The 11,491-nt window shown below is 34.3% G+C and overlaps 1 protein-coding gene across 1 annotated transcript; it reads left to right on the forward strand.

Annotated features, from left to right (window-relative positions):
• The first annotated feature begins 2,160 nt into the window (after positions 1 to 2,160).
• Positions 2,161 to 4,911, forward strand: TBL33 (TRICHOME BIREFRINGENCE-LIKE 33). The gene is made up of 6 exons (XM_079068047.1): positions 2,161 to 2,464; positions 2,699 to 2,915; positions 3,374 to 3,545; positions 3,640 to 3,839; positions 3,959 to 4,117; positions 4,533 to 4,911. The coding sequence occupies exons 1-6, from the start codon at positions 2,257 to 2,259 to the stop codon at positions 4,870 to 4,872; spliced, it is 1,296 nt and encodes a 431-aa protein (XP_078924173.1). The 5' UTR covers positions 2,161 to 2,256; the 3' UTR covers positions 4,873 to 4,911.
• The last annotated feature ends 6,580 nt before the right edge of the window (positions 4,912 to 11,491 follow it).

An 11,491-nucleotide genomic window follows, 5' to 3' on the forward strand; every position in this document is an offset into this window, starting at 1 on the left:
AGTAATCTTGTAAAAAACTGCATCGCATGCACTAAAACATCATTATGGTTTTATTAATTTTAATCTTGAAGTGGTATATTAATTAGTAATGATAAGTTGATAAAAAAAGATAGAAAATGATTGATCATCCTTCACAAACAAACCTTAGCTTACAAGCCAAGATTCCATGATAGCTCTTCCCATTCAACCATAAACTTTACCCTCCATCTATGTTTCTTTAATTTGCTTACATTAATACTCCCAGCAAAAAAAAAAACATTTATAATTTTATTATATCTTCTCGATTTGATTTTTGATTCTTTTATTGTTAACTTATTATTCAGTTATTAAGGTTCAATCACATTTTGCTCGTTGTTTTTATTTTCTGACTAAATATGAATATTAATTTTGGATATATCTAATCAACTTCTATATTTTTCTAAAACAGCAGACCGTGGTTAGTGAACAAAAAGATAATCCAAATATTAGGTAAAGTGTTCAAATAATTAACGTTCATAATACAATGGTCAAACTTTAACTTTCGATTGAGTTAAAACGATTTAAGCATCCATTTCTGCGTTTGTAAATTTTAGGAATAAAAGGGCAATCTGAAGATCGAAATTTGAAATAATGTTACTTTTTCAAAGTAAGAAATAGAATAATAAAACAATTAGAGGAGGGGAAGCATTGGTTCATTCACCATTTATTGTGTGTGACAAACAAGCTGGGATCATCATGAAACAATTATTCAACTAATACAATTAATTAATTAGTTATTAAAACCAACTTATTTTACTATAATTTTTAAATTTAAGTTGACACCAAAAGTTTTAATATAAATTTAATAAAAAATGTTTAGTTGACTGGCAACAATTTTAATAAACATATAACTAATATATATATATATATATATATATATATATATATATATATATATATATATTGAAAACTCAAAAGTTTTTCGAGAATCTGAGAACGTTCTTGAAAAAAAACTACTTAATACATCTAGATGCTAAGACATAAGGCCATTCGTTGAATTTCTTTTCAATAAAAACGTTTTTTTAGTGATGTATATATGTGCACATTTTATGTCAAGAAAATGCATGTGTGCACAAAACAATATGTATATATGCATATTACAAAAAAAAAAAAAAAAAAAAAAAATCATATTTTGACATTTTTTTAAACAATTCTGCTTTATATATAAGCGCCTAGATGCATTAAGTCGTTTTTTAAAACAAGATACCAGGAAAAAAAATTCAAGTTGTCGGGAAAGTTCGAGTTATCAAATGAATCTTGCACCTATATATATAAACTATGATCGGAATAATAAAAGTAATTAGTCATTGGAACATTTTTGTACTAACATTATTCATATAATTATATATATCAACGAATTATTTCTTTATAAAACAAAAAATAGATATGAAACTGGTTTCTTTTGACTGTTTATCAGCAAAACTAGTTTATAACCCGTGGAAACCATGATTACAAAATTAATTAAACTTTTATAGTAAAAACTCAAAATTATTAATCAATTATTTTAAATAAATTATTAATTAAGAGATTTTTTAGTTATATAAAATTATAATCAATGATTTAAACAAATATGTGAAATTATATCATTTTATAATTTATATTAATTTTATTTTAATTTTTATTCTAATGTTATTAATTTAATGTAATTAAAGTGAGAAATTTAAATTTTGAAATTTGAAATGAATAATCAATAGCTTGACAAATGACATGTATTAATTAGGAGACATAATAAGGTGACACATGACAAAATAAGAATAAAATATGCATTAATTATGAGCCCTAATAAAATGACACATGTCAAAAAGAAAATAAAACTATTCTTTTATTAGAATAGGAAGATTACTCGATTTTCTAGTTTTGCTACCTATATTAGCGAATCTATACGATCATCCAAATTAGTTAACAAATAAACCTATCATCTTTTTATACCGTTATTTTATAAAAAGAATAAAAATCTAAATATCTTTTTATATAGATAAAAACTATAAATATTTGTGGGTCCTACAATATTTATTCACGAATACAACAAAAATTTGAAATTCAACCTAAACATATTTATTAAACAAAACCTAAACTCAAAGCATCATTCGTAATTATCATATATAAAAAAGGATTAGGTTATATTATTGAAGCCTGCATGATGCATCATAATATAAACACACATATGTTCACTATACCAAATATCAACCAAGAAAAAGTTTAGAGATTACATACATTCTGTTATATAACAAAAACGGTATGAAGCCACCTCCAACTTCTTCTTCTTCTTCTTCTTCAATCTCAACCTCTGTTCTTACAAGAAAAGGTCGACTATCTCCATACCTTTTTACATTATTAGCCTTCATCATCTTTGTCACCTTCTTATACGGTCAAGACCTCGGTTGCATCCTCGGACAACTTGATCTTGATATCAGTCCAAACCCACCACCACCGCCTTACACCACCGGTAAGTTATGCAAATGAATTATACAGGGGATGTTTGATAAAACTGAACCATTCAATGTCGAATGATTCCAACCTTTTAATGGTTAAAAGAATGTAGGATTCTTCAATCACACAGAAATATCCTTTAAACCATACAGAGGTTAATTATCAAACAGCCCCTTAAGAAAGCTGTATACTTTAAAGATATTTAAGTTGTTTTATTTTTTGTTTAGTTAATTAATTTGATGATAATTAGAGAATTACTACAAGAAATTGCCGTTTTCAATTGGGGAGACGGAGAAGGGATGTGATGTATTTAGCGGGAAGTGGGTGTGGGATCCGTTGAACCGGCCATTGTATCAAGAATCGGAGTGTCCCTACATTCAGCCGCAGCTCACATGTCAGGAGCATGGCCGGCCGGACCGGGATTATCAATTCTGGAGGTGGCAACCCCATGGTTGTTCTCTTCCAAGGTAATGTTTTATTTAGTTTTCCAATGAAATTACATTATAAACGTTATTTGTGTGTTAGTTTACTTTGTATTATATATATTTTGTGTTCATTGACCATATCTTAAACATTATTACTGTGATCGTGGACCATATTTTTTTAGGTCTTTAAAGCTGTAAATGAGATCAATCCTCGAGATCGACAATATAATTACGTTAATGTTACTTAAAATTGATTTGATAGCTCAATGTGTCCAGAAAAAAAATCAAGCTCAAAAATATTGACTATAAACGAAGTTCAATTATATAGCTTGAATTATTCAGAAATATTCATATGAACAGCCATCTTCAAGAAATTAAGTTTGAGGAATAAGGTTCGAATTTTAATAAGTATAATAGTTAACTTGCAAGAAACTTATATATATATCAGGATTAAATCGTTGCTTACATTTTATTTATGTGATGATTAATGACACGTGCAGCTTCAATGCATCATTGATGCTAGAGACATTAAGAAATAAGAGGATGATGTTTGTTGGAGATTCCTTAAACAGAGGACAATACGTATCAATGGTGTGTCTTCTACATTCACTCATCCCCGATAATGCTAAATCCATGGAAACTATCGGTTCTCTAACAGTTTTCACTGCCAAGGTACGTAACATTTTCCACTAATTATAAACAAAAATCGACAATTGAATTCATTTCAATTCCTTGGCGATGATTATTAATTTGTTATATATTGTAGGATTACAATGCGACAATTGAATTCTATTGGGCTCCCTTTTTGCTTGAATCAAACTCCGATGATGCCATCATACATCGTGTCTCTGATAGAGTTGTACGAAGAGGTTCTATTAACAAGCATGGAAAACATTGGAAAGGGGTTGATATTATGGTCTTCAATACTTACCTTTGGTGGATGACTGGCCTTCACTTCAACATCTTGTAATCGTTAATTTTCTACACTCACTTAAACCTAATTATTTCTTTATTAGATATCATTATATATATAAACGTTTAGGGTCAATTCAAGGGTTAATTAATTTTTTTATGAAAATGTGCAGGCAAGGATCGTTTGATGATGAAGTGAAAGAGATAGTAGCAGTGTCTACGGAGGATGCTTATAAAATGGGAATGAAAAGTATGTTGAGATGGGTAAGGAAGAATATGGATCCCAACAATACAAGGCTCTTCTTCACAAGCATGTCTCCTTCTCATCAAAAGTGAGTTAATTATATTGCCTTTTTACATAAAAACTTAAGCCACTCTTTGAAATTCAAAATAACTTTTAATGATTTTGATTTATCATTTTGGCTTAGCAATACATATTTTTATGTTTTTATGCTTAAGATGAAAACCTACAAGTTGAGATGCGAAATTCTATAAAAAGAAGTTCAACAACCCTTTTTATGCTTTCATTTGGCCGATTGTCTATTCTTAACAAGGTTGCTTTCACCTGGAGCTTGTTCTCCTTTTTTTTTTTTTTTTTTTTCTCTTTTTTTTATAGAAAGAAGCCTACACAATTACTATTTTATATCTATTTTCATAAATGTAGTTCTTTGATGTCACTTTTAATGTGGAGAAAACGAACGTGATTTAAGCTCACTTATTTATTTATTATTTTGGTTCTATGTATAGGAGCGCCGATTGGGGAGCAGAGCCAAACGGAAATTGTTACAACCAAACAGAAATGATTGCAGATCCAAACTACTGGGGATCAGATTGTAGGAAAAGTATAATGAATGTAATCGGAGATGTGTTTGGGAAATCAAAGTTTCCGATAACATTTTTAAACATCACACAACTCTCACTTTACAGAAAAGATGCCCACACCTCAATCTATAAGAAGCAATGGAGCCCTTTGACACCCCAACAAATAGCTAATCCAGTTAGCTATGCAGATTGTGTGCATTGGTGTTTACCTGGTCTTCAGGATACATGGAACGAACTCTTATTTGCCAAGCTTTTTTATCCTTGATAAAAACAAATGAAAATTTAATTGATAATTTTTGGTGCATATATTGTTTATCATTGAAATTATTTTGTGGTGGCGTTGCATCACGTTGGTTTAAAAAAGGCTTAGAAAGTTAGAATTAATGAAAAACTTGAATTGGGTTTGTGAAATTTCTAATTGAGATTTAATGGGTTAGGCCAAATGTGGCAAAGCCTCTTATGAATGAGCCCAACAGTTTAATTAAAAAAAAATCAAATACTTCGATTTAAATATTCCATGTATATACACCGTTCTTCGTTCTTGTATTATATGCAACATATTGATATGCTAAATACTAGCGATAATGACTTAAAAAGGTAACATATTATTCGATTTGTACACATTTGGTCACTGAGTTTTTTTTCGTCCACATTTACCCCTTAAATTTGTTAAACTGTACACATTCAGTCCTTATGACCTGTTATTCCAGGTTAGCCGGGAAAAATGACTTGATAAGGTAATATATTTTTCATTTTGTACACATTTAGTTATTAATATTTTTGTACATATTTAGTCCTTAACATTTTTTTTGTTTCAAAATAAGTCCTTTTTTGTACTCATTCAGTACTTATGAATGATTTCTTTAGGTTTTTTTCATGACATCTTACGTGAGACAATCATTGATAAGGTGGTTGGGGTTGTAGATGCTTATGTCCAATGCGATCTCGACTGCTTGGTTGCGTAAGTCTTATGGTTTGGCTTAGGTCTTGTATTTTGAACATTGTAACTTCTTCATACGATATCAGATTTTAAGGATCTTTATCCACGTGTTCATTTTTTGAGTCTACTACAACTTTTATTAAGATTACTCCCGTTAAAATATAATATATTTTTACTAACGATTTTATAAAAAAAAACATACATACATGCATTCATAAAAAACGTATGGACAAGGAAAGACGCAGTAATACATAGTAGGTGTTGCCGAGATAGTGTTGTCGATACATGGAAAATAGGTATAAACGTAAAAAAAAAACGAAATTTTTTCCACTGCGAACAGAAAAAACAGGTGTTGTCGGTGCAACACCGCGACCATACTAAATCCGCCACCGCGTATGGATATAAAAATTGTAAGTAAAAATATATTATTTTTTAATGGGAGTAATCTAAATGAAAGTTGTAGTAGACTAAAATACGAACGCATGGATATAAAGATCGTTAAAATCCGAGATCATGTGAAGAAGTTATGACGTTCAGAACACATGACCTAAGCAACCAAGTAGTCGAGATCGCGATGGATATAAGCATCAAAAGCCCCATACACCTCATTAATGAATGTCCCACGTAAGATTTCGTGAGAAAAAAACTAAAAAATCATTCATAAGTACTGAATGAGTACAAAAAAATGACTTATTTTGCAAAAAAAAAAAAAAAAACTAAATGTGTACAAAAATATTAAGACTAAATGTGTACAAAGTGAGAAATATATTACTCTATTAAGTCATTTTTACCGGGTAACCTGGAGTAGCCGGTCATAAGGACTGAATGTATACAGTTTAACAAGTAGAAGGGGTAAATGTGGACGAAAAAAAAACTCAGTGACCAAATGTGTACAAATCGAAAAATATATTACCCTTTTAAGTCATTATCCCTAAATATTAATAGCGCCAATAAATTCTCCATACCAGTAAACGCAATTTAAACCCTATAAATCAATGTTAAAGATCGTTATAATATACATGGTGTGTCGTTCTACCGAACATTTATCATTAAAAACCATATATTGAATATGACAAAAAAAATATATCAATATATTGTATAAAACATACACATTGTGTTCTTGAGTTTAAATTTTAAAGAGGGGGGAGGAAAGGGAGGGGAGAGGGAAGAAAAGGAAGAAGATGGAAGGAGAAAAAAATCATGAGATGTGTTCTCAAGTTGTAAGGGGAGGGAGAGACTTTTCACAGTTAAATGACATATTTACCCTTGGTTGGTTAGGGTTCATTAGTTTTATCAGAAGAAGAAGAAAGAGGGAAGAAGATGAGAGGGCGGTTGTAAGGCCAAGGGAGAATATGTTTCAACTGGATGAGTTCTTGATGGCAATGGTGATGTTGTGAAAACGAGTGAAGACAACAACCTTCACCATGTTTGTTGCAGGTGGGAAAGAAAATGCTTTGAAAAGGAAGATGAAGAACATATGCTAAGGAAGATGAAGAATAGGGGCAAAACTGATCATTATATGCTTTCCCTCCTAATCCGCCCAATTTTGGGCGGATAATTTGGTTTGTAAAATAGAAAGAACACCATTTTCCCTCTTAATCCTCTCCTTTCCTCCCATTTCTCTTCTAAAAAAAAGGGTTTAGGTTATTTTTAGTCACTTAACTTTTGGTTTTGTGCTCATTTGGTCAATTAACTATTTTTAAGTTTTGAAAGGTCATCAAACTTTTGGTTTTGTGCTCATTTAGTCACTTAACTTTTGGTTTGGTCACTTAACTTTTAGATTTGTGCTCATTTAGTCACCTAACTTTTAAAAATTGTGCTCATTTAGTTACTAAACTTTTATGAATTTTTTAAGTTTAGTGACTAAATGAGCACACTTTTAAAAGTTAGGTGACTAAATGTGACCAAACCAAAAGTTAAGTGACTAAATGAGCACAAAGCCAAAAGTTTGATGTCCTTTTAAAACTTAAAAAGAATTAAGTGACCAAATAAGCACAAAACCAAAAGTTAAGTGACCAAAAATGACCTAAACCCTAAACAAAACTTGAGAACACAGTGACAATGATAAAGTTTTTTTTAGGTAAAACTGCTTAAAATTTAATTCTAGGGTCCAGTTTGTAATTATGGCAAAAGTGCAGGGACTAATTCTGCCATTATGCCATCTGGGTAATTGTCGATCGGTTGACGAAGTCCGCCCACTTCCTTCCAATCAAAGAAAGCTTCAAGATGGAGAGACTCACACGGATCTACCTTCAAGAAATAGTTCGCCTTCATGGTGTACCTGCATCCATTATTTCCGATCGAGATAGCAGGTTTAATCGAAGTTCTGGCAGTCACTACAGAAGGCTCTTGGAACTAAGTTGGATATGAGCACGGCTTATCATCCGCAGACTGATGGACAGAGTGAGAGAACAATTCAGACCTTGGAATATATGTTGAGAACCTACGTCATCGACTTCGGCGCGTCATGGGACACTCATCTCCCTTTGGTTGAATTTTCCTACAACAACAGCTACCATACCAGTATCAAGGTTGCACCGTTTGAATCCCTCTATGGTCGTAAGTGCATATCCCCTCTGTGCTGGGCTGAGGTGGGCGACACGCAGCTAGCCAAGGGTCAAGTCCCCGACAGTACTCTCACTGGTCCTGAGATCATCCGAGAGACAACTGAGAAGATAGTACGAATCCGGGAACGACTGAAAGCCTCACGAGATAGACAAAAGAGCTACGCCGATAAGAGACGAAAACCCTTGGAATTCTAGGTCGGTGACCGCGTCCTTCTGAAGGTCTCGCCCTGGAAAGGCATGATACGTTTCGGAAAACGTGGAAAGCTAAACCCAAGGTACATTGGACCGTTTGAGATCCTTGCTAGGATCGGTCCCGTAGCATACAAACTTCAGTTACCGCGAGAGCTCAACAACATCCATCCTGTCTTCCACGTGTCGAACCTAAAGAAGTGTCTGTCCAATGAGACACTTGTGATTCCTCTCGACGAGATTGAAATCAACGAGAACCTTAACTTCGTGGAAGAACCTGTCGAAATCATGGATCGAGAGATCAAACGAACAAAACAAAGTCGCATCCTGATAGTGAAGGTTCGCTGAAATGCCAAGCGGGGACCTGAATTCACTTGGGAGCGCGAAGAGCAGATGAAACAGAAGTATCCGCATCTCTTTCCTAATACATGATTTGTATTCTATGTTCGAATTTCGGGACGAAATTCCCTCTAACGGGGGGATGATGTGACAACCCGAAACTTTGTCCGTTTCTGTTACGCGATTCCGTAAATAAAATTCGAATTCGTTAATTTTTCCGTCAAACTTTTTGGTTTAGAAAATAATCTAGTTATATATAATTAAATTATTTGCGAGTCGGAACCAAAAATCGCTCGGAAACCCGAATATCTCGAAAAATCAAACATTTCTGGTCTAAGTGAGGTTACGACCGTAAACTAGTTTACGGCCGTAAACCCGTTTACGGTCAGCAAAGAGTGGACCCTTCACCACCGACCACAAAACCACTATAAATACGAGACCTCCAACTTCATTTGAACATTTCGGGCCGAAAACTCTCTCCTTCTCTCTCTAAGAACCTTGACTGTAAACACCTGAAAACGCCTTCAAACTTCGGAAAACATCAAGAAACCCCGTTTGAAGTCACTTTGGAACGTCTCAGAGCACTTATCTCTTCGAAATCAGCACCATTGTTCTTGAGTTTACGGTACACCTTCAGAAACCGTAAACTCTGTTCTTGAGTTTATGGTCCGAGCCTTCAAAGACCGTAAACTCTGTTCTTGAGTTTACGGCCGTAAACTCACCGAGCCTTCAGAAACCGTAAACAGCCTGTCGACCGTAAACTCTTGTTCATGGCCGTAAACACCTTTTAAGTGGTGCTTTTGACTGAAAACTCACTTTCATCGATTCGGTCAAGTCCCGGTAACATTCCTCAACCGAATACAAGTGTTCCTCTAACACGTTATCTAACGAAATCGCTAATTTAGATACATATATGTATTTATTTGATAATAAGATTCCGTTAAGTGTCACGTGCAACAACTCGAGGATCTTCATTTCAGTCAACGCTTTCACACAACAACTGTGAGTTCATACCCCTACATTTTCCGCATTTTTAATGTTTTCAGGGGGGAATACAAGCTAAACATAAATGGTTTCAAAAACTTATGCAAATCTCATACTTTAACCCTTTTGTACTGTGTTGAGCATAAGGGACGTTTTCACTAAAATTGCATAGTTTTTCCGGACACGCTATTCACTACATTATACATGCGAACTATAATCGGTATAGTTTGGGCTTTTCTAAACATAACAAATACAGAAACTTTCATTACTAAACATGTGCACTAAGACAGAAATAGTTTTCAAATTACATCGCTACTTATTCATGGTATTCATAACTGAAGTTATCACTATATACGGTATACATACATATTTTCACTACGGTAGAACGCTAGTACACTACATGTAAACTAGATTGTACGATACTGTGAGGCGCTACTTCACTACTGTACCCTTAGGTGTACAGGGCTAAATCCTACCACTGTATAACCAGAGTCTCCTGGAGGGAGAGCGTGAGATTTGTGAATAGATCTATTCGGGACTGACAATCCCACATCTGGACTGCTAGCTACAGTTAGGCGGGCACGCCTGTGATGTACAAATGTCATTTAACTCGACGCCTGAAGAACGTTGGAAAGGTCTCTAGTCATATCAAGCATGGTTATACGACTCACATTATGTATAAATCACCTTTAGTTTACAACTTAACACTCTTCAACAGTTTTATTTACATTAAATAGAACTAATACACACTACAACTGGAGAACTTTCAGGGTTTTCAGACAGAAACGAGCATACAATGGTTTCACGCACGAAATGCTATTACTTCATGATTAGCAATAGCTAGTCACATGAAGTAATAATTTCGCATATCACTACAGTTTTCAGTGACAAACATTCACGGTTTAATACAGGACTGAAAACACTAATTTCTCACTAAAGAAAATATCGGATTTTCTTGGAACTATACAAACATTTTACGAACTCATCAACGATTTTCACAACAAACCACCGCTTATGAACTCACCAGCTTTATGCTGATACTCTTTCAAACTGCTTGTATTCTCAGGAAATCAGTAGACAGGTACTTGCTGGATTTTCGAGGAACTGGAGCAATAAGAGTTTTAAGTTCATACTACGCAAAGCAATTTGATGTAATTCAAACTAAGTTTCAGACAAAGTTTCAAACTGATGTAAACATTTTATTTAAGTATTCACTGTAATGGTTGTGTTGCTATGATTGCTGTTATTCATTGGTTGTGATGCTATACATGACGTCCTCCACCCCAGAACGTTTCTGCCATTCTGGTTTTGGGGTGTGACATACATTCCAGAAATAGTTATGAACTTAGACACCTAATCCAACATCTTCCGCACTAGTCCCTATCCCATAGGAGCCAAGGTTCGGTTTGCCTTGGATCTCTTGTATCATGCGGCAAGGAGTTGATGGGAATTGATTGTACAATATATTATGCTTACTGAGTTGGAGGCTATGTCTTGGGAAGAGTTTGTGACCTAGTTTAGGGCAGAAGTTGCGCCAGCTATCGTAGCGCAACCGTTGGCAAGGGAGTTTGTGAGCATGTCAGGGTGTAAGACCCTGAATGGTGTGATTGCTAGAACCCGTGAGCGGGAGATTGATTTGGAGCACCTCAGGAAGAGGAAGGCATAGCAGATTCAGACCATGGTAGGCCATGTGAAGAGGCCCAGGACTCAGGATTCGCGTTTGGGAGGCCAGCAGGGCGGGGGCAGTTGTGCCAAGTTTGGGAGGACCCATATGGGAGGTTGTCGGGAGACAGGGAGAGGATGTTTCAGTTGCGGATAAATGGATCACTTTAGTAGGGATTGCCCTCAAGAATCAGTTTCGATAT

The sequence above is a fragment of the Lactuca virosa genome, chromosome 8 (assembly GCF_052849685.1).
Source record: "Lactuca virosa cultivar CGN04683 chromosome 8, Lactuca_virosa_CGN04683_v6, whole genome shotgun sequence".
Classification (NCBI taxonomy): Eukaryota; Viridiplantae; Streptophyta; class Magnoliopsida; order Asterales; family Asteraceae; genus Lactuca; species Lactuca virosa.

Coding starts and splice junctions, on each gene's coding strand:
- TBL33 (XM_079068047.1), top strand. CDS start 2,257: ATGAAGCCACCTCCAACTTCTTCTTCTTCTTCTTCTTCAATCTCAACC. Junction 2,916..3,373: donor CATGGTTGTTCTCTTCCAAG/GTAATGTTTTAT, acceptor TGACACGTGCAG/CTTCAATGCATCATTGATGC. Junction 4,118..4,532: donor ATGTCTCCTTCTCATCAAAA/GTGAGTTAATTA, acceptor TTCTATGTATAG/GAGCGCCGATTGGGGAGCAG.